This window comes from Octodon degus, unplaced genomic scaffold (assembly GCF_000260255.1).
Source record: "Octodon degus isolate 3935 unplaced genomic scaffold, OctDeg1.0 scaffold00084, whole genome shotgun sequence".
NCBI classification, from domain to species: Eukaryota; Metazoa; Chordata; class Mammalia; order Rodentia; family Octodontidae; genus Octodon; species Octodon degus.
This window is the reverse complement of record NW_004524660.1, coordinates 2,536,804-2,558,948: the sequence shown is the minus strand read 5'-3', so window position 1 is coordinate 2,558,948 and position 22,145 is coordinate 2,536,804. Positions and strand designations below refer to the sequence as shown.

Below are 22,145 nucleotides of genomic sequence, written 5' to 3'. Positions count from 1 at the left end.
CACAATAAATAAATGTTAAAAAAAATTTAAAAAAAGACAAGGGATGCTCTAGTGGTGCTGGAACACCACCTCTTTGTCCCCTGACCTGGTGGCTGTTCGCCTTGTCCCTTCTCCCACCTGCGTTGTCATTACATATTGTTGGGCTCCTGAAGGGCAGGAGCCATGTTCATTCCTCACGGAGGGGCCACCTTTGGCACGTGGAGGCACTGGACTTCCTGTGAACATGCACTCATTAAATGAGAGAGCAAAGACTACACCACTTGGGAAACTAGAGTGCCTGAGCCACTCCCTTTCCCCAAGGGTTGTGCAACCCCTCCACCTCCTGCCGCTTTGTGTTCTGGGCTTGTCACTAGCTGCTGCTTCAGTGACCTTGGTAGCAGTAAGAGCCCATGGTGGAGCCAGAGCCTTTTCCGAAGACAACTGGCCCCCCATCCCTGGGTCGCAGAATTCTCAGTACATTCATCCTTCCTCAGCCAGTCAGCGTGTATCTTCACCCAGTTACCAAGCGCAAGCACAGGTCGGTTGGGGGCTGGCCTAGATGCTCAGGATACATCAGGGACCAAAACAAAGTCAGCCCTCACCCGGGAGCTCTCATCTTCCTTCCTGCTCCCCCTCCCCCTTGCATTCCCAAGCCGGGGGGGGGGGGGTCCCAAATGTGTGCTAAATCCCACATGCCACACTGTGCTTATTCCATTTTGCAGACGCAGCTCATGTACAAGTGGGCACAGCCAAAAATCTGTGATGAGGACATGGAGGGGGCAGTGAAGCTCCCAGCCTCTGGCATGAAGACCGTCTGCCCACCCTGCAACCCCGGCTTCTTCAAAACCAGCAACAGCACCTGTGACCCCTGCCCTTATGGCACTTACTCCAATGGCTCTGGTAAACCCTCCTGCCCTGGTGCCCACGTGGCATCGAGCCCTATCTCCACTCTGTGGGTGGGTCGTGCGGACACGGAGTAGTAGTTGAACACTGGCAGCGGAGGCAGTAAAGAATGAGCCAGCTCTGGAACCCAGAATCAGGAGAAGGGAGGTCCGGGCTAAGCCTGGCTGTTGGTCAGGGCCCTTTGCACTGCATTTGCAAATGTATCCTGGGCCTGAAAGAACTCGCAGCAGAGGCTTCCGGTACGGGGCAGAGCTGCCAACTAGAAGGTGCGAGGGTGGGGCTGAGATGACCGACTTGACAGAACTGGAAGCTGTAAGCCACGCTGTAAAAAATGAGCTGGGAGATAAGTACACATATTGTATCTTAAAAACAATGCAATGAGAGTGTAAACGATGTGTGTCAGTGTAGAAGACGTACCAAAACTTTGCAGTGAAAATTTTGGTGGTCGAGGACGATGTTTGGACTATTAGCGTGAAGGGTCAGCATTTACATCTCGGGCTCACTGTCTGAATGCTTTGGGGTCAGCTTCCGGCAGGGAGGTGGCAGCCTTCCCCTGAAGGATGGGTCTTGTGGTATCCCCAGATTGTACCAACTGCCCGGCTGGAATGGAGGCTGTCCTGGGGTACGAATACAAATGGTGGAACATGCTACCTGCAAACATGGAGACGACTGTCCTCAGTGGGATCAACTTTGAGTACAAAGGCCTGACAGGTGATTGCCTCTCTGCACTCCCACCAGGGCTTTTCCCAGTTCCTGGTTCTTCATAATAGTGATGTCTGAGAAAAATGAGCTGACCATGTCATATGTTCCCTTGAAAGTTCTGTTCCTGTGCGCATCTATTCTGTCAGGGCTTATTTCAGAGATAGAAAGAGAGCTCAATACAGCACACATATGCCCAAAAGGTCTTTCTTGGAGCGCTTCAGTCTTAGCCTGCAGCAGCAGGGGAGTGAGTACCTGCTCATTCGGCAAGCTCCGGTGCCTCAAAGGACAGAGCCACGTCTCCCTTCCGCAGAGTCATCTCGTGTGCAGTTGTCCTGCATCCATGAGCACAAGGGCATTAACTGTCCCTTTTCTTTTCCAGGCTGGGAGGTGGCTGGTGACCACATCTATACAGCTGTTGGAGCCTCCGACAATGATTTCATGATTCTCACTCTGGTGGTGCCAGGATTTAGGTGAGGAATAGAAAGCCAAGGTGAAGCCCATGCCAATGTGGCCACATCCAAATCCCATGTGCTTCAGCCTGGCGTAGAGGAGAGGGCTTCTGGGGCTGGGTTCCGCTTCATTTCAGACGCCCTCACAGAGCAGAGGGAGGACAGTGACGCTTTGACTTGGTTGACCCGGACGCTGCCACATTTTCTTAGTTGCTGCCCTTGCTAATTTATGCACCTGTGCTTCAACACTGATTGGCCACATCAAATAGGACTTTAAAACCTTTTAAAAATAGAGCCAGAGGTATCTACAGTGCATTTCTACTTGGGGCAGGAAGATTGAGAAAGGTTTGTCTTACCTTACATTTGTCCCAGCAGCTTAGGAGGACAGGATAGGACCACATGCAATTTGTTTGCAATTAAGACAAAAAGGTTGGGGTTATTGTTCAGAGCTAGAGTATTTGACTAGCATGTGAAGGGGCCCAGGACCATACACACACAAAATTTGTTTTAAAAAATTAAAAACAAAGCACTTGCCTGGCAAGTGCAGGGTCCTGAGTTCAATCCCTGGTACCACAAAAAAAAAGTAAAAAAAAAAATAAAAAATTAAAAACATAACAAACAAACCAAAGAATGCCAGACAGTACGATATAACGGACAGAGCACTGGCTGGGAGACAGGACGCTTGAACAGCCAAGCTGCGCTTCTCGGCAGCCTGGCGAGCTGGGAGGCTCGCTTTGGCGCTCCGGGCTCAGGCTCCCCACCTGGCACACTCATCTGCCACGCAAGACGAGCTCAGGTTGTAATGGTTCTTCTTGCGCGTTGCTTAGCACAGCTGTGTAGAAGGCCCTGCGAACTGCAGCTCCGTGGGCTGCAGGCAGACGGCTAAAGCTCCAGCCGGGCGTGGTGGTGCGCACTGTTAATCCCAGTACTCGGGAGGCCAAGGCACGAGTATTGCCATGGGTTTGAGCCCACCCAGGCTACAAAGTGAGTTCAAGCCCAGCCTGAATTAAGTAGCAAGACCTTGTGGCAAGAAACCAAAATAACAGACACAAAAACAAATCAAAACAAAACAGACAAAAAACCAGGAAAATCCATGTGTGGATTTCTAAAGCCAAAATGAACTCTTCAGTTGTGAATGCTTTGAAGGTGAGGAAGAGCCACCGAATGGGCTCTTTATTGCCAAGTCACTCTTCCTGGGAAGTCCCTGCTTTTCCTCCCTGGGATAGTGGTCAGCCAGTGGCACTTGTTCAAAAAGTATTGCTTCCTCTTTCCTTAACCCGCATGACCTGGCTAGGCCAGAGAGAGCCTACGCTTGCAAGATGGCAAACTTGGGCTTCGTGGACTCTATTCCAACGAATGCTTTCCAGTTTGTAAATCTGATGACCATATGTGTTAGTCAGCATTCTGGTACTGTAACAAAATGGCTGGCATGACCAGTGTCACAGAGACTGTTTATGTTGGCTCGCAGTTCCAGGGCACGAGCAGGTGGCTCAGTTGCTGTGGGCCTGTGGCGAGGCCGCATAGCATGATGGGAAGCAGGTAGTGGAGTGGACCGCTCACCTCAGGACAACCGGAAGCAAGAAGAAAGAGGGTATTCCTGTGATCTGACTTCTTCATGAGGACCTACTCTTAGAGGTTCTACTGCCTTCCAGTAGTGCCAGAGGCCAGGGACTAAGACACACAGGCCTTTGGAAGACATTTATCATGGCCATAACTCCAAAATAATGTGCTTCCTCACCCAACCTTGGCCTGCTTGGACATGGCTCTTGCTTTCTCAAAAGACAAACAGAAGACACTGGCTTCAGACACCTCAGAAGCCAGTGTCTTCTGTTTGTCTCATATAAGCCTGACAAAGCTGAGTAACTACACAGTTTGCATCCTGTGATGGTGCTTCTCCAACTTGAGTGTGGATTCAGACTACCTGGAATCCTGGTGACGTGCAGATTCTGATTCAGTGACCTAAGGAGGGCCTGAGGTTTTGCTCATAAGGCATGTCCATGTTATGCCTTTAGATCTCACTATAATAACCTCTATTTTTTAAAAAATGTATTTGTACAAGGTCTCACTATGCAGCTCGGACTTCTAGTGATCCTCCAGTTTTCAGCTGGTATTACAGGCGTGCACCACCCCACCTGGTCTCAATGGCCAGCTTAGTGCGCCCCAGGGGCGGGCATGTGGTGCCCGGGATGGAACCCCAGTCCCTAAGCAGGCATTTAGTAGGCTGAGCTATCTCGCCGGCCCTACAATAACCTCTATTTTAGAATTGAAGGGACTAGTTTGGCTAGGGCAAGCTCTAATGGTGTGGATGGCAGAACTGAGCTTGGTCCAAGTCCTTCCCACGTACTCAGAACCTAATCTTGTCCCCAGGTGACTCCCTGCTGCTGTCTGGACTCTTCAGTAAGCACTGTCTGGCTTCTGCAACTGACCTTAAAATTTCTGCCCACACAGACCTCCACAGTCAGTGACGGCAGACACAGAGAATAAAGAGGTGGCAAGGATTACGTTTATCTTTGAGACCATCTGTTCCGTGAGCTGTGAGCTCTACTTCATGGTGGTAGGTTTTCCTTTCTTTGCTGTCTATGGGGCTTCCAGGCAGAGTTGGCCCCGTGTGCCCCCGGGATAAGTCACATGATGGATGCCTGCCAACAGTAATTCACAGAGGAAAGGCCTGGAGTGCCTTCCAGGACCTCCAGTTTCCCATGGGTCTAACCAGCTATGATAGCCTGCAGAATGACAGTGGGATGGTCACCCCCACCCCTCCGGCCACCATACCTTCCTCACTTGTCTGTCCTGCTGGGTTCAGGGCATGAATTCAAGGACCAACACCCCGGTGGAGACATGGAAAGGTACCAAAGGCAAACAGTCCTACACCTACATTATCGAGGAGAACGCCACCATGAGCTTCACCTGGGCCTTTCAGAGGACCACGCTTCATGACACAGTGAGCTGCTTCTCCTACCCGACCTTCCCCCTGCGAGCTCACGTAGGAGCCCAGGCTTTCGAATCCAGGGGTCAGGAGGGCCTGCAGGAGTCCTGCCAAGAACCGCCTAGTGCAGTCCTCCGAGCATCAACCCAGCCTTGTCTCAGTGACCTCCAGGGACGATAACATCTCGAGCACCTTCAGTTTGGTTCACCTGGCTCTCCTCGCAGTCTCAGCCCATGGTGCAGTCAGACCTGTTGTTTTTAGTAATAATTGTTTTCTTAAATCAAATTGGGGCTGGGGAGATAGCTCAGTAAGATAAGCGCCTGCCTGGCAAGCACAGGGTCCTGAGTTCAATCCCTTATAATGGAAGAAAGAAAGAAAGAAAGAAAGAAAGAAAGAAAGAAAGAAAGAAATCAAATCAGTGCAGGTTTATTAAAGAAAACTTAGAAAATAAAATAGATATAAGCAACAAGAAATAAAATCTGTCAAAATTGGGCCGGGGAGATGGCTCAGTGGAATAAGTACTTCCCTGGCAAGCGCAAGGGCCTGAGTTCAATCCCCAGTTCTTCCAAAAAAGAAAAAAAAAAAAAACCTGTCAAAATCATAATAACCAGAGATAGCCCAGTAAATGTCTGAAATATCTCCTATATAGTCTTTGTTTTTTGACAAATACATGCATTTCCCCTAATTATAAAGAGAAGTCTTGCCTTTTTCATGTAAATGTATCCACTACAGAGTTTCCCATGGTACTTACTATTTTTACAGGTAACTTAAAATTGAGTCGTTCTTGGGGGGCCGGGAAGATGGCTCGGTGGATTAAGTGCTTCCTTGGCAAGTGCAAAGGCCTGAGTTCAATCCCCGGTTCCGCAAAAAAAAAAAAAAAAAAAAAAAAAAAAAGAGTGATTGCTAAGTGAGTAAAAAGAGCAGGCTGCCTCTAGGGTTTTTCTCCAGTGCCATGGGATAACACATTAAGAAGCACTTTGTCATTTCCACCATTGCCACTAACTCAGGCCTCCACTGTCCCCCTCTTATTTCCTTGTCCCCAGGGCAGAAAGTACACCAGTGACGTTGCCAAGATCTACTCCATCAATATCACGAATGTCATGGACGGGGTGGCCTCCTATTGCCGCCCTTGTGCCCTGGAAGACTCTGACATGGGCCCCTCTTGCACTTCTTGTCCCGCTGGTTACTACATTGACCGAGATTCTGGAACCTGCCATCCCTGCCCGCCCGATACCGTCCTGAAAGCTCACCAGCCTTACGGGGCCCAGGCCTGTGTGGCTTGTGGCCCAGGGACCAAGAGCAACAAGGTGCCCGCTGCCTGCCTTGTACCCTAACCTCGGCCCCCTGGTTGGATGACCTCAGGGGGTGTGGGGTCCCGGATGGGGTTCTTGGGGGTGGGTCCCCCAGGCTCCCCCAGCACACTTCCCGGTGGGCATCCTGGGACCCCTGGCCATGGGTGGTGAGTTCATAGCAGCAGGGCAGGATGGCCCTTAGTCACAGGCAAATGTCATCTGTAGTGGATCGGGGTTCCACTACAGGGGGTTCTTTGGTGTCTGTGCAGAGACCCAAAGGGAAAGAGGAGTGGGGCCTATGGCTCAAATTCCACCCAGCCCATCCGACCTGGTATCTTGAGCTGTCTCCCCTCCTTGGGGGAGTAATTCAACTTTTGCCAGGATGTACAGTTGGCTGGCATTGCTGTCTTCTACCCAGTGGCGTCTCAGCTTCACAGGTGTGAAGATTCCTCTCTAAAGTGGCAAACCAGTACTTTTGCTTCCACATGTACTCAAGAAAGTATGTCTGACTAAAAGCTCTTAGGTACTCACGAATGCTTCTAAATGAGTTTGCCTTTTACTGCTCACAACCACAGCATACATCTACAAGATGTCCTATTCTCAGGCCAGGAGTCAAATGCCTATACTCCCAGCCCTCAGGAGGCTGAGGTGGGAAGATCGCCTTAGGTTCAAGGCCAGTCTGGACTACATAGCTCAAGACCAACTTGAACTCAACACCTACCCAGAAACACTTACTCCTATTAGCTGTGAAATAAGCGTGCCACCCTACCACCCCACAACCTCTTGCCCCCCCTTGCCACAACCTTCTTTCCTTGGAGCTCCCTCTGCTGGTCAGGGAGGGAATAACAGCGTGTAAGACTTGCTCAACGGGGACCCCAAACGGGGACTGAGAAATAAAGCCCCGTTCGAGAGTTTTTTCCCACAGAGAAGCTGAGGAAATAAGAAGCAGGGCTGGCAGAGCTGTACATGGGGCGGGGGGCATCAGTTTCTTTCTTGCCATCCTGAACATCCTTAATTTAGTGAATGCTCCATGGTCGTCTTGATAGTGAAAGAGGGCAGAGGCGGGGGCAGAGGCCTCGCATGCATGAGGCCCTGAGCTCAGTCCTCAGCCCTGAAAGGATTCGGAGGGTCTCCAGGGAGTGCTGATCTTCGTTTCGGAGTACCAAAGCATCACAAGGGGAATATGCGTACCATAGCAAACGAAGGGCATATTCCAAGAAGTTTGAAACAAGGAGAAATTTAAGACAAAAATGAAGATATGTCAAAACAGTATTCCTGGGGCTGGGGAGATGGCTCAGTGGAATAAGCGCTTCCCTGGCAAGCTCAAGGACCTGAGTTCGATCCCCGGTTCCACCAAAAACACCAGTATTCCTTGGCCACAAAACAGTAATCCTTCATAACAAGAGTGGCATTAGTCCAAGGTTGAACTGGGCCCTTGCTGAGCAGACATCCTTGTGGCTGGACCTTTTACATAAAGCTGTGGTGGCCTCTGCAAGCTGGTGGGGCTGGCAGAGTCCTTTGTGACAGCTGCTGTTAGGCAACCGTGTAAGAAGCTTCCTCCAGGGGCCGGGGAGATGGCTCAGTAAGATAAGTGCTTGACTGGCAAACACAAGGATCTGGGTTCAATCCCTGGTTCTGCAAAAAAAAAAAAAAAAAAGCTTCTTCCAGACCCCTGCGTCATATGCGGGCCAGTGGTTAAGCCCTGAGCTACACTTGGGCCCCTAGAGCGCCAGCGTCGCCTCTTTTGGTGTCCGCCCCATGCGCTCTCCTCTTCCACCCCATGTGGACTGCGCTGGGGCAGGCGGAAGCCCACTGCTCTCGGCTGCAGCCCCTCCAGGCCAGTGTGGCCAGCTGAGCTCACCAGGCCCCTCCTCCTCCCTCAGATCCACTCTCTCTGCTACAACGACTGCACCCTCTCACTCAAGAGCCCAGCCCGGGTCTTCGCCTACAACTTCTCGGCGCTGGCAAGCACGGTTTCCCTGGCTGGAACGCCAAGCTTCACTTCGAAAGGCCTCAAGTATTTCCATCACTTTACCCTGAGTATTTGTGGAAACCAGGTGAGGCTGCAAGCTGGGAGAACTGGAGAGGGGAGGCCAGCGGCTCCGAGGCCGGGGTGGACACGGGAGGGCAGCGAGGGCCTGGGGGCTAGAGGTTTCTTAAATGATTTCATTCCCTCAGAGCACTTTTTCTCCTAAAATTAAATAATCTAGACAATAAATGCTTAGAAAAATAAAAATGTTTAAAATAAGGTATTTCTGAAATTTTCCCCTACAAAATGATGCCTTGTTGAGTATCTGTACAAGGGTTTTAGATTTTGGATTTTCAGGTTAGATTTTTTAAAAAATAATTTTATTGAGAAACAAATAACAATGAGACAGTTTCAAAACCAATTAGTAGGACAGTTTCAATACTTAACACATTGCACACTGTTGTCCTACTGGTTATTCATTGTACAAGGTGCAGACATGATATCCTGTCCACAAACACTGATAGAACAAATCTTTCTATTCATTGAATTAAGAGAATGTAGCTGTGTATCTATCGTAACTATTTTGAATATACAGATACAAAATGGTTGTTCATTTGTATCCCCTTTTTTGTTTAGCTTTGTCAGAGTATTCCATTATCATTTAAATATTATAGGTGTGTGAATTCAGCAAAATATTCCAATATAGTCCAGTAGTCCATAATAGTAGTGGGTTTTTCATAAGAGGTTAGATTTACTCAACTGTTAAAGTATATGAAAATATTGCAACCCCCCCAAAAAAAAAACTATGAAAACAAAAGTACTTCTGGTTTCAAGCATTTCAGATAAGAGCCAGGCATGGTGATGCACAGCTATAATCCCAGCTCTCAGGAAGCTGAGGCAGGAGGGTCGCCTTGACTATGAGGCCAGCCTGGACTACAAGTGAGTTCGAGGCCAGCCTGGACTATATAGCAAGACATTGACAATAAAACAAAAACAAAACACAGGAAGAGTCAGGCATGGTGGCACCCACCTAGTGTCCTGGCTGCTCATAAAGTAAGAGGATTGGTTGGACCCAGAAGGCCAAGGTCAGCCGAGTAACACAGTGCGACCCCATCTCATTAAAAAAAAAAAGGGGGGCTTCAGAAGTTACTCTGCTTGTTACTCGTTTTCTAGCGGTTGGGATAAAACAGACAATCCTTAGTTCATATTCAAGTATCTTTGCTGACAGTAGAAAAGAAAATGACATGAAAGACTTTATGTGAAGGGGCCGGGGAGATGGCTCAGTGGAATAAGCACTTCCCTGGCAAGCACAAGGACCTGAGTTCAATCCCCGGTTCCGCAAAAAAAAAAAAAAAAAAAAAAAAACTTTATGTGAAAAGAAGATGACCACCAGCTGTTTCATGCTCCTGCAAATATTCTGGATCCAAAATCTGAAGGCAGGATGTGGGCGACCCTGCCACATGAGCCATGATGAGCGGTGGGAGTTTAGAGAGCTCACTGCCCGTTGCCATGGCACAAAACAGAGGCCAGAGGTGGACACAGGAGGGCAGCGAGCATGATTTAATTCCCCCAGAGGACTTTTTCTCCTAAAATTAAATAATCTAGGTGATGAATGTTTAGGAAAATAAAAAGTTTTAAAACAAAGTGTTTGGGGCGGGAGATATGGCTCAGTGGTCTAAAGCACCTACTTGGAACAAGCTTGGCAAAGCACAGGGACCGTGCTTCAATCCCCCAGCACCACATGCCAGCCAGCCCCGCCCCCTGGTGGGCTGAGCTGGCCACACACACACACACACACACACACACACACACACACACACACAATAAATGTTAAAAAAAAAAAAGTGTTTCTGAAATTTTCCCCTACAAAATGATGATTTGTTGAGTATCTGTACAAGGACCAGCCAGGACAGGGATGGCGAGCCTCTAGCGCTCTCTGACACACACACAACCAGCTGTGGCACACGTGCCACGGATCCACCACCACTAACTTAAGACACTGAGTTTGTGGCTCTGCATCACATAGCTGCTGCCCTTCCAAGCACACAAAAGCATCGGCAAGCTTCTGCAGAGAACATGGCAAAGAATAAAGGAGTCCATAAAAGATTAGATACGGGCATCTACCTTATTTTTAAAAGTCTTTGAAGGACTGGGGATATAGCTCAGTGGCACAAGTGCCTGCCTGGCATGCACAAGGTCCTGAGTTCAATTCCCAGCACAAAATAGATAAATAAATAAAAGTCTTTGAAGCGACTAAAGTGAATTCTTAGAACAAGTTGCCGGGTGTCATGGTGCACACCTGTTAGTCCCAGAACTTTGGGAGGCTGAAGCAGGAGGATTGCTGAGAGTTCAAGGCCAGCCTAGTCTACCTGGTAAATTCAAGGCTGTCCTGGACTGCATAGTGAAACCCTGCCTCAAGTCTACACACACACACACACACACACACACACACACACACACACACAGAAGTAACAAGTAGAGGTTATTCAGAAAAGATGACTGATGAAAATGAACCCCACATAGTGAAAGTTTCATTCAGTGAGTTGGGAGTGAGGTGAGGGTGGGGGGTATTGGATCTGATTTTCTTTCTTGGCTCCTTTAATATTTTCAGGGCTGGGCCAGGGAGATAGCTCAGTAGAATAAGAACTTGCCTGACAATATTTTCAGGGCTACTGTGTGTGGTCATATTATAGATCTTCAGCTCAAAGCCTACTTTATTATACAGTATTATTTCTGTGCTCAAGTTCTTTACCTGAAAAAATCTAGAAAAAGTGAATGGATACCAGATTTAGCTCTACTGTAATAAAATTTGTAACGCCAAAAAGTTATGCTTTAAATATGTAGGCCAGGAGCCAGCAAGATAGCTCAGCAGTTTAAGCATCTGCCTGGTAAGTGCAAGGTCCTGAGTTCAATCCCTGGTACCAAAAATAAAAAATAAGTACATAGTCCAGAGCTGGTGAGGTAGCTCAGTGGAAAGCGCAGGGCCTGGGGTTCAGTCCCCAGCACCACATGTCATGCTGGCCCCGCCCCTGGACACAGTGAGCTGGTCACTGAGACGCAGCGTGGTGGTGCACATCTGTAATCCCAGTGCTGGGGAGGCTGAGAACAGAAGGATCACTACAAGTCCGAACTGCATAGTGAGACCCTGTACCAAATAAATAAATAAATAAATAAATAAATAAATGTTTAGTCCATTTAAGTATTTAAAAAATTGAACAAATGATTTATTATTTATTTATTTATTTATTTATTTATTTATTTTTGCGGTACCCAGGATCAAACTTGGGACCTTGCACTTGCCAGGCAGGTGCTTATGCCCCTGAGCTATCTCCCCAGCCTAAACTTAACATCCTTGAAGGGATACGCCCTATATCACACAAGTCTAGGGAAGCCATCTCAGTTCCTACCTTCTTCCAGATTTCTGCAAAGTGTGATTGTTAAAGACTGGGGAAGGGAAACCTCTTTCTCTCTATGCACATATTTTCTTTTAAAAAATGGGAAGGTTCTAATTGCCCTCAGCGCCAGGGCACTGGCTACAGGGCCTGTTTTAACCCTTACTAGTCTGTCTGGAAAGTGCTTCTCATGTAAGCATGGTAGAATCGCAGCACCGGGGAGGCAAAAAAGGAATGTGAATCGGGCCAGATGTTCAAATAAATTTCACCAGCTGTGAGATCAGTTACACATTTCAGTTTCTATCTAAAAAATATATTAAGATACGATATAAATTAAGATAAAGAAGAAGGGCCAGGGATAGAGCTCCGTGGCAAAAGCACCTGCCTAGCAATCACAAAGTCTGAATTCAATCCTGGTACCAAAAAAAGAAGAGGAAGAGGAAGAAGTAGAGGAACACGCTTACCTGATGGGGCTGGTAACATGAAGAATTTCTGGGGACCCTGGAGCCAGAGCTCCAAAAGCTAGCACACATAGGTCTTATTTGTTTATTTTTGGGACAAAATAAACAATTTGGGATGGCCCTGTGCTCACTTTTGTAGCCCCAGGCTGATCTCAAACTCATAATGATCCTTCTGTCTCATCCTCCTGAGTGCGCACCACCAACCCAGTTCCTTGGACTGGTAGGTTAGAACTGCAATCTCACAACTTTTCTTGTATAGGATTTCCAGGTGACTTCAAGGACATGAAGAATTTCTGGGGACCCTGGAGCCAGAGCTCCAAAAGCTAGGACACATAGGTCTTATTTTTAGCAATTTAAAAATGGCAAATGTCTTGTCACTAGATGTGGGATGAATCTTTCTTTTATAACATACCCTTGGAAGGCGGAACTTTTAAATGTGACAAAAAACATTCCTTGTCCTTTTTGGGAAATTCCGCTCTGACCATTTGCTTCTTCCTACGCCTTCTCCTGCCCCATCCCCAATCAGGGTAAGAAAATGTCTGTGTGTGCTGACAATGTCACTGACCTCCGGATCCCCGAGGGTGAATCAGGTTTCTCCAAATCCATCACGGCTTACGTCTGCCAGTCAGTCATTATCCCCTCCGAGGTGACAGGGTACAAAGCCGGGGTATCCTCACAGCCTGTCAGCCTTGCTGATCGACTTGTCGGTGAGTAGCCCAACTGTTCTGGCTCAAGTGAGTGTGTGTGTGTGTGTGTGTGTGTGTGTGTGTGTGTAAGGTGAGACTTCCAGGCCAATGGTAAATGGCTTTCATGGGGACCTTACTCCTGACCTCTGTTAGCTGTGACATTTGATAAGCCTTTGGTTTGCTTTTTCATGAGCTACTCAGAGACATGATGAGATCAAGTGTGTTTGGATGCTCACAGGTAGTGAAAGAACTGAAGTAGTTGTGAGCTAATAGTACTACTGAGCACTAATTCGGAGCTCTAATTCTGCAGGGGTGTCAACAGACGTGACTCTGGATGGAATCACCTCTCCAGCGGAACTTTTCCACCCGGAGACCTTGGGGATACCAGACGTGATCTTCTTTTTTAGGTGAAGATGAGAGGCCAGCCTAATGCAAGTGAAACCTAGGGCTCTTCCACCATTTCTATCGCATCGCTCCCTTTAGCGCACCCCATGGCCAAGCTAGAACAAGTCTCAGGTCTAGCAGATCTGCCCATCATGAGTAAAGGCTGGTTGTTCCTAATCCCAACTGTAGGGCATGACTGGGCCAGGTCTGTCCTGGAGGCAGAGAGAATAGAAGATCTACACAGACTTCTCTCCCACCTTAAGAAGGCCCCAATGGCTACCAGCTTGCCTGTCCTTACCCAGTGTACTTCCTCCTTGACTGGATCTCCCCAGGCTTCTCTCCATAAATAGACCAAAGCCTGTATGTCAGGTAGGGCCCACGTCCTGACTTGCCCAGAGAGGGACTCATTCCATGTTGCCTTGACTTAGTGGCTCCCTATAACACACCAGGGTGACATTTCTTCCCATGGAGCTGGCTTTCTCTGCAGATCCAGTGATGTGACCCAGTCCTGCAGTTCTGGAAGATCAACCACCATCCGCCTCCGATGCAATCCACTGAAAACTACTCCTGGAATCGTGTCTCTACCACGGTAATCCTTACAAAGGGATACGACAAAGGCCATATTCCACCTTTGTTGGTTTCCTTCCAACCCAAGAGCCAGAGGTTACTGAAAAAGAGCAAAACAGACAAACAGTTTGAGATTCATTAATGGGTTCTTGGGAGTAGAGTCATTGCTCCACAACCTTGATCTTCACATAGGAAAAGTGCAAGAGACGGACGAGGCAAAGCTTCCCTTATGTCCCCGGACCATTATGGTGGCAGCGACCCAGCATGGTGGCTGACAGCTTTCTCTGACAGCCACATGATCAGCAGCTCCATTTACCAGCCATGTCACCATGTAACCATTTCTCATCTTCTCTAGGGCTGCTGGGTTCTTACCTGTAAAGTAGGCATAACAGTAAGCTCTCCCAGAGGGTTGTTTGGAGAGTTAGATGAAGCAAGGAGACTTTAAAGGATCTTCTTGGAGGCCATTGTCAGGACAGTACATGGTTAGGGACCCCAGGAATCTCTTAGGTTGGCCTCAATTCTGAGTTTAACAGCTCAGTGAACTAGATAAAGAACTTGCAGACAAATGGACCACGAAGAACGCTCCCTCTTTGTATGCCCGCATAATGCCAACCCGCGCCTTGCCGGGCACTGGTGCCTTGAAGAGCGCAGTGTGGGAAATGCTGCTCAGAAAGCACTGGTCAGGGCTCCAAGGAACCAAGCAGAGCGTCTCGACCTTGCAGTGCTGTCAGAGCACAAAGTCCCCATTCTTACCATTGTAAACATCACAGTAAGGTACAAAGCAGACATCCTTCCTGAACTCCTCCTAGGCCCTAATCCACACCCACACCCCCCCCCAAGCTGCACCAAAGTGCCTGTTGCAAAACGTCACATGTCCCCAGAGAGGACAGGAGCCTCTGAGGGGCTGCTAAAACTTCCACTCACCTCATGTCAGCAAAAGCATAAGCAGGAAGAGAATCAGGGAAATGGAAGACCGAAGACTGAGTTAAGAAGGGGAAGGGTCCCCGTAGAGCACTTTGGGCAGAGGGAAGATGACTCAGGCAAGCCATAAAGGCAGCGAGCCTCCAGTGAGACCCTCTCACCTGTCAGGCAAGTGAGCTCTCCTTTCTGCTCTGCTAGCATGTGCTCTGATGGGACCTGTGATGGCTGTAACTTCCACTTCCTGTGGGAGAGCGTGGCCGCCTGTCCACTTTGCTCCACTGCCGACTACCACACTTTTGTCAGTAGCTGTGTGGCTGGGATCCAGGTAGGTTGCCCTCTGACTGGGGACTTCCCAGGAGAGAAAGGGTGTGAGCTCTGAGTTCCTTGTTTTTCTTCCCGACAGAAGACCACTTACATGTGGCGAGAACCAAAGATATGCTCTGGTGGCATCTCCCTACCTGAGCAGAGGGTCACCATCTGCAAAGCGATCGATTTCTGGCTGAAAGTGGGCATCTCCGCAGGCACCTGTAGCGCCATCCTGCTCACTGTCCTGACCTTCTACTTTTGGAAAAAGAATCAAAAGTACATGGGGAGGGCGGGTCTTAGTGCTCGTGGGTGGGTGGGGTTGGATCATTGAGCGGGCAGACCATCTGAAAGCAGAAGTTTGTGGAGCTTTTCCCTGGAGTTGGCCACAGATCCTGTGGCTCTGGCCAGGGACTTGTTGGACCACTAATCAGTGTACACCTCAGTTATCGTCACTCCTGAGCAGGGATGGTGCCATGTGGCAATCTATAGATGACTGTTAGATTCGGAAAAACAAAGCAAAGCAAAGCAAATCCTTCAGCTAGAAGTGCATTTCTGTGGTAGAACTCTTACCTAGCTAGCATGCAAGAAACCCACTAATGGGTGTGTGTGTGTGTGTGGAGAGAGAGAGAGAGAGAGAGAGAGAGAGAGAGAGAGAGAGAGAGAGAGAGAGAATCCCAGCATTTGGGAGGCTGAGGGCGAGGGGTGGGGTGGACAGTTACAGTTCCACAGTACTGGACTGTATTAGTATGTAGCTTAGTGGCGCAGCCTCTGGCTAGTCTGCACAGGACTCTAAGTTCAGTCCTTTTCAGCCGCAGGAGGAGGAGGAAGAGGAGGAGGAGGGAGGGAGAGTTTGTTAGCCAGGTATGAGGATATATACCTGTAACCCCAGCTACTCAGCGGAGCGAGGCAGGAGGATTGCAAGTTCAGGGCCAGTGAAGATAGCACAGCAAGACCCTGTTGCAAAGTAAAATTTAAAATGGGGGCTTGGGATGTAGAGTGGTAGAGCTCTTGCCTAGCGTGCATGAAGCCCTGATTCGATTCCGTCATACTATAAAAAGCAAAATAACAAAAATGCAAATAATGTTTTCATGATTTCAGTATATTAAGTTATGAAATAAAAAAAATGGCCAGGCGAAAAGAAAAAAATATCACCAAGCTGGCAGCTAAGATTCCTTCCTCATGCCCAGCCTAATTCCACTTTGTTAGGCTTCAGTTTCCTTCTCCATAATATGGGAGAACCTGTCTATAGCCCACCCTATCTCTTTCTTCCTTCCTTATCCACGCATCCTGGGTCTTGTCTTTCCGTCTGCATGTCACAGACTTGAATACAAGTATTCCAAATTAGTGATGAATGCGACGCTAAAGGACTGCGACCTCCCAGCAGCTGACAGCTGCGCCATCATGGAAGGAGAAGACGTGGAAGACGAGCTCATCTTCACCAGCAAGAAGTCTCTCTTTGGAAAAATCAAATCGTTTACCTCCAAGGTAGGAGGCCAGGCTCTGAGGTCAGACTGGAGGGTCTAAGACCTACCCCAACCCCTAGGATGCTGGGCGGCCTGGCGCTGCTCAGGCACCGCTGCTCTGCGCCCAGCCCCACCCTCGGCTGTCCCCCCGCTGAAAGCAGCACCTGCTGCTTCTCTGTTCTTGTCCCCGGGGCCCAAGGCTGCTGGCAGCAGGCTCCTCTCTTCCAACATGCACTCCACTGAGTGAACTGTTTGAGCCTTTTGATTTCTGGAAGGAGTATGGAATTATGCATGCTGTTCATGATCATCTTCGCTGCCCCTTTCAGGGAGAGGCCATCTCTAGGATTGACTTCATTATTATTATTATTATTATTATTATTATTATTATTATTAATGTACTTGGTACTCACTGTGCAGCTTAGACTCGTAGTGATCCTCCTGTTTCCCGCCTCCCCAGCGCTGGGATTACAGGTGTGTGCTAGCACACCCGGACTCGGTGGCCCACTCAGCACGCCCGGGGGCGGGGCCAGCGTGGTTCGAGGTGCCAGAGATCAAAGCCCAGTACCTGCACTTGCCTAAGTGGGCGCTTATTCTGCTGAGCTATCTTGCCAGCCCTAAGAATTGACTTCTGATTGAAGTGAGGCTGGCCTTTGACCAGCGGAGGGCGCTGTCCCCCAGGAGTCTTGGCCAGCTCGGCGGGCCCTGAGTCAGAGCCGAGTCTAAGGTGTTCCCGCTGAGCAATTCCCAGCGAGGGAGGGCTGGCCGCGTGGGTGTTGAGTGAGTGTGAAGCTCATAAACGCGATCCAGACACCACTGTTGCTGGGCGTGGGGCCAGCGGAGAGCATCGAACAGCTCCTCAGGGCTGCCCCGGCCTCGCCTTGCCTGGTCCCATGCTTCTTACTGCCGCGAACCAGTTCACCCAAACAGCTGTGGGCAGGGTGTGGTCAAGGGAGGCGACGACGGTGTGGGCCTGGTGGAGCAGGGTGGCGGTGAGGTGTGTGGGCCCCGGACCTGTTCCCCTTGTGTGGCATGCCAGGGTGACTCCCTTGGCCTCTTTGGGCCTTGTTTTGTTTTTAACCAGTGGGAGAAACAGCTCACCTATGGGCTCCTAGAGGCTATCTGGGATTTGTAGAATTCAGCAAAGAAGCTGAGCAGGGAAATGAAGATTTTTCTTATTTTCTGGCTGAGCCACAAAGGAGCAGGAAGGGTAGGGAGCGTCTCGTCTCTATTTCTACAAAGCCACTGGAAGCTGGAATTCCACAAGGGTTCCTTCTGTCACCTCTTTCTCATTTCTCTTCTTTGTCCCCCAAACATGCACCCCACCCCCACCCCATGCAGCAGCCAGCTCCTGTCACCATCTCTCTTTCAGAGGACTCCTGATGGGTTTGACTCAGTGCCACTGAAGACATCCTCAGGAGGCCCGGATATGGACCTGTGAGGGCCCGCCCGCCTCACCCGCCTCCTCGGCGTGGCATATCACTTTGCAGCCTGTGTGATCGGGAGCCAGCATCCTGCACTTCCTGCTGCTGGAAATCTCTTCATTGTGGCCTTATCAGAAGAAGTTTGGATTTCAGATCTTTGTTTTTTATAGAGTCCCCAAACCTCCCATTCTGCTTGTCTCAAACCCGCCAAATATACCCACCCTTTGTATATTATTCCCTTGCTTGAATCTTGTTTCCTAAAACAGACCAGCCACCAGAGCCATAGCCTCCTCCAACCATAATTCTTATAGCTCTGGAGTGAAAATATTTTTCTCTTGAGGATAAAAGCAACACACTGGAGGGCAGGAAGAGCTGGGAGTTTTCCGGGTCGTATACCCTCTGCTTGCGATCTCGTTTCGGGAGGGACTGGGTGAGCAGGAGGTCGGGGCTTGGGGACAGGTGATCCTCATGGAAGCCTGGATTCACTCCTAACGGGCAGCTCACACTGCCGGCCATGGACAGTCAGAGGGCAGGCCACGGAAAGTCTGGGAAGGAAGAGGCTCGATAAGCACAAAGAGAGGCAAGAAAGAACGGGTTGTTTGTTCTGTTTTATAACCAGGTACCTCATTTCGTTCTCCTAAGTAATAAATATATTCTCACTAAAGCCAAAGGAGAATGTTCATCCAGACAATGCCAAAGCCCTGGTGGATCAACTCTCTCAATTATTTATTTACTTACTTTTATCTCTCTATGACACTAAAGACTTAGGAGGCCAAGGTTTCAGTGGGCCCGTTCTGGGGGCTGCAGCCCACAGTGGCGCCGACCAGGGGCAGTTGTGAGGTCTGTTCCTGAGCTCAGCTTATCTGCTGAGCTGCAGAATTGAAAATTTGTAGGCTGGCCGGGAGGGGAGCTGAATCCCAAGCCAAGTCCGCAGCAGCAGAACCAGACCTGTCTTCCAGGAGGCAAGAGTAGGGGAGCTTAACAAGGGACTCCCTAAGCTGGGGTGATTCTCACCGCTGAGCTCCTGTCCTTACATTTTAGAACTTCTCATTTCCTTTGTGCACCACAATAGGACAAAGAGATCTGGCCTCCACTTCTAACAGTCCCTTGGAAAGGTGACAAGAATGGGCATCCTCTTGGCCGCTGTCTCTTTCATTCTAGCTATAACATGTAAACTTGAAGTATCTAGAAGGGTAAAAGCACAGCAAGATTTTCAGTTCCTTTTTTTCTGTTACTGGCAGGCCTCCCTCCCTTATCAGGCTAGACTAACCTGGCCCAGCTGTCGGTGGTTTGTACCTGGGCCCCTCTTCCATTCACCACGTGGTGACCAGATGGTCAGAATAGAATGGAGAGGCATTTCTGAGCAGTTTGTCTGTGAACAAAGTGGTTTTCCCATCTGCTTAGCTGCCATTGCCTTGACATTAGTCCTATAAAAATCAATGTGAAGGGGAATCCCATCAACATCGATGATGGCAGGGAGTCCCTTTGGCTCAGTGAATCTAGATGCTGGGCCTGAACTTACTGTGGAGTCCAGGCTGACCTTGGATAATTAGCAGTCCTCCTCCCTCAAGCTCCCTAGTGCTGGGGTTATAGACATGCACCACTGTGTCCCGCTGGATGGTTTTCTTGGATAAGCAGATCTCCCCTGCCTTTGTGGTGATCGGCGTCTCAGCACCAGTGGCCAGGCTGAAATTTCTACTGGGGGATGCACACAGGTAGCCCTGACCCCAGCCTTCTGCAGAGTTAGTGACACCTGGGAATCTGCCACACAATAAATAGCTGCCTTTTGTGACAAAGGCCACAGAAAGGGCTTAGAAAAACTTTATCCCTATAACCTCTTTATTCTGCTCCCTTGAAATTGATTGTCCCCAAAACTCCACTGATATTTTTTTCTCACCAATTTAGTTATAAGGCTCTAAGGATATCCTTTTTATTGGGTTGATTTCTAAGGGAAGGGAGTCCCCACCCTTTACTCTCTTAAAAAACTATATGCTTTAGATTTTTAAGAGCTCTATTGAACTCTATTCATACCATGCAAATTTGCCTGTTAAACATACACAATTCAATGTCTTTTAGTGTACTTTCTTTTCTGTTGTTGTTGTTGTTGCCATTCTACCCTTCCTAGACAAGTGCTCTACCACTGAGCACACCCCTAGCCCTGCACATCCACTGTAGAACAGACACTCATTAGATCTGCTATGGGCAAAGGCTTTCGTCCTTGACCCAGGACCACAGTGGTTTGCACAACCTATTGAGGAAGACCATGTAGGCTCAAGAGATCAAACATTAAATCTCATTTGGTGACCTGGAGTCCCACGACCCAAGAAGTTCTTTCATCCTGTAGTCCACACCTGGGAATACAAATATGATTGTGGTGGATCTAAGGACCAGAGGATTTCTTATGCCAACAAAACATTTTTGGGTGTCTAACTATATATTAAAGAGAAGATGGACTATATTTATACAACAGAGACTTTGTAATAGATTTTTCAGCTTTGTGAAATCATTGTTTTTCTCATCAGGACTGGTTGGATTTCCTTTTTATTCTGTATTCCAAACATGTATAGTTTATTAGGGGATGGGTTATTGGCATGTCACATTTGGGGGGTGGGGTTGAAATAAAAATGTACTTTTTGAGTTGTTTTTCTTGAACGTAGTGGGGTGGCCGCATGGGTGGGTGGGAATGGTAAGTGTCCTTGAAGCCTGAAAAGAAGAGAAGGAGGAGGAAGAGAAAAGAACAACAGACTTCAGAGAATACACACCCAGGCCAGTACTCTCACCACTGAGAAATCAGTGAGCAAATCCTCAGTTTCCACAATAATCAAGTGCATCTGGTGACCCTAAGATTGAGTAAGGAGCAAAAAAAGTGTCACACAAAGCACTCAGCATGCTAGCTCGCTTCCTTCGCAGGACACGCTTCCCTTGTGGCCTGAAGCCAGTCACAGAATAACAGGTCCACTGATACAAGTACAGTTAGCTGCTTGGGGCCGGAAGTGGATTATTGCAGATTAGATGCAGAGAAAGTCCTAGAGGTTGTTCAGGCTCTACCACTTCCCAAGGTTGCTGGATTGTCTAGCTTCAATATTTTCCTTCAAATCGAGGGCACTGGTCTTCTAAAAATAATTCTCTCAGCTGTTGTGTCTGGGCCGTGCATAGACTATTAAGGGGGTATAGCACCAAGCACCAAGTTATCTACGTCACAGTAATCTGTAGCCTCCAGACCTCGCCACCTCCTGCTCCTCCCCACATAGAAGTGTCTGATGCTTCATTACGGCTGCAGTCGGGACCGGTCATCATCCGGCTGCACACTCATCTGTACTCTGAAGGCGTTGTTCATAACACACATCTACTCTAATTGAATGACACCTGGGTTATACTAGCTGCTTCGTATTCTGAATATCCCCCTTGCTTGTAGGATGAGGTCCAAACTCTAAGCAGGAAAGTAGGAAAGGAAGCGCATTCATTTGGCATCTGCGTTTCAATCTGGCTGAGTACTTTCAAGGCACCGCCCTAGTTAGTTCTCAGAACAGCCTGCGCAGGCGCTGTCCCCTTTCCACGCAGAAAGAAATGCCAGTCATGTGGCCAGCAGGGTCTCCACAGCCCACGCTGTCTGCTCATCCCACACTGCTCGGACTCCAACGCCCTGCGCGCCTGAGCACACGCTCCCCCACCCGCCCCGCTTCCCTGCCAGACCCCACCCAGCCTTCCCGGGCTCGCCCGCTGCAAGTGCAATAGCGAGACAGCGAGATATCGCATAGGAATTCAGCTGGTAATTTGCATAAATTCGACTATGTATTAGGCTGTATCCCAATACAACAAGCTATGGATATAATCACACTTAAAATCGGTGCTGCGAGGTGAAAATGTATGATTTTAAAGACTACCCAATCGCTAGTTTTAAAGAGGCTAGCGCCTGCGAGATGGCTCACCGGTCTGGAGCGCCTGCTTAGGCAAGTGCAGACAAGTGCGCAGGGACCGCGGTCCCACCCACAGCACACACGCTGTGCCAGCGTGGTACATAAAGTAAAAAATGGAGAGGAGAGCAGGCAGCTCGATGTAGTCCTGCCTGTCTGTAATCGCAGCCCTCTGGGAGGCTGAAGAAGAAAAATCACAAATTTAAGTCCATCCTAGGGAACTTAGTGACTTAGGGAGATCCTGCCTCAAAATTAAAAATACAGGGCTGGAGAGATGGCTCAGTGGTCTAAAGCACCTACTTCAAACAAGCTTGGCAAAGCACAGAGACCGCGGTTCGATCCCCAGCACCACATGCCAGCCAGCCCCGCCCCCTGGTGGGCTGAGCTGGCCACACACACACACACACACA

The 22,145-nt window shown here is 48.9% G+C and overlaps 1 protein-coding gene across 1 annotated transcript in view; it reads left to right on the top strand.

Annotated features, from left to right (window-relative positions):
* Window positions 1-20,458, top strand: part of Kiaa1324 (KIAA1324 ortholog) — a 103,755-nt gene extending 83,297 nt beyond the window's left edge. The window contains exons 9-22 of the mRNA XM_004636935.2: window positions 702-879; window positions 1,465-1,593; window positions 1,964-2,054; window positions 4,482-4,587; window positions 4,837-4,974; window positions 6,003-6,266; window positions 8,135-8,308; window positions 12,600-12,780; window positions 13,070-13,166; window positions 13,631-13,732; window positions 14,830-14,956; window positions 15,035-15,213; window positions 16,257-16,422; window positions 17,770-20,458. Of these exons, the coding sequence (XP_004636992.1) occupies window positions 702-879; window positions 1,465-1,593; window positions 1,964-2,054; window positions 4,482-4,587; window positions 4,837-4,974; window positions 6,003-6,266; window positions 8,135-8,308; window positions 12,600-12,780; window positions 13,070-13,166; window positions 13,631-13,732; window positions 14,830-14,956; window positions 15,035-15,213; window positions 16,257-16,422; window positions 17,770-17,838 (2,001 nt within the window). The 3' untranslated portion in view covers window positions 17,839-20,458. The remainder of the gene's footprint in view (window positions 1-701; window positions 880-1,464; window positions 1,594-1,963; window positions 2,055-4,481; window positions 4,588-4,836; window positions 4,975-6,002; window positions 6,267-8,134; window positions 8,309-12,599; window positions 12,781-13,069; window positions 13,167-13,630; window positions 13,733-14,829; window positions 14,957-15,034; window positions 15,214-16,256; window positions 16,423-17,769) is intronic.
* Window positions 20,459-22,145: the final 1,687 nt, after the last annotated feature.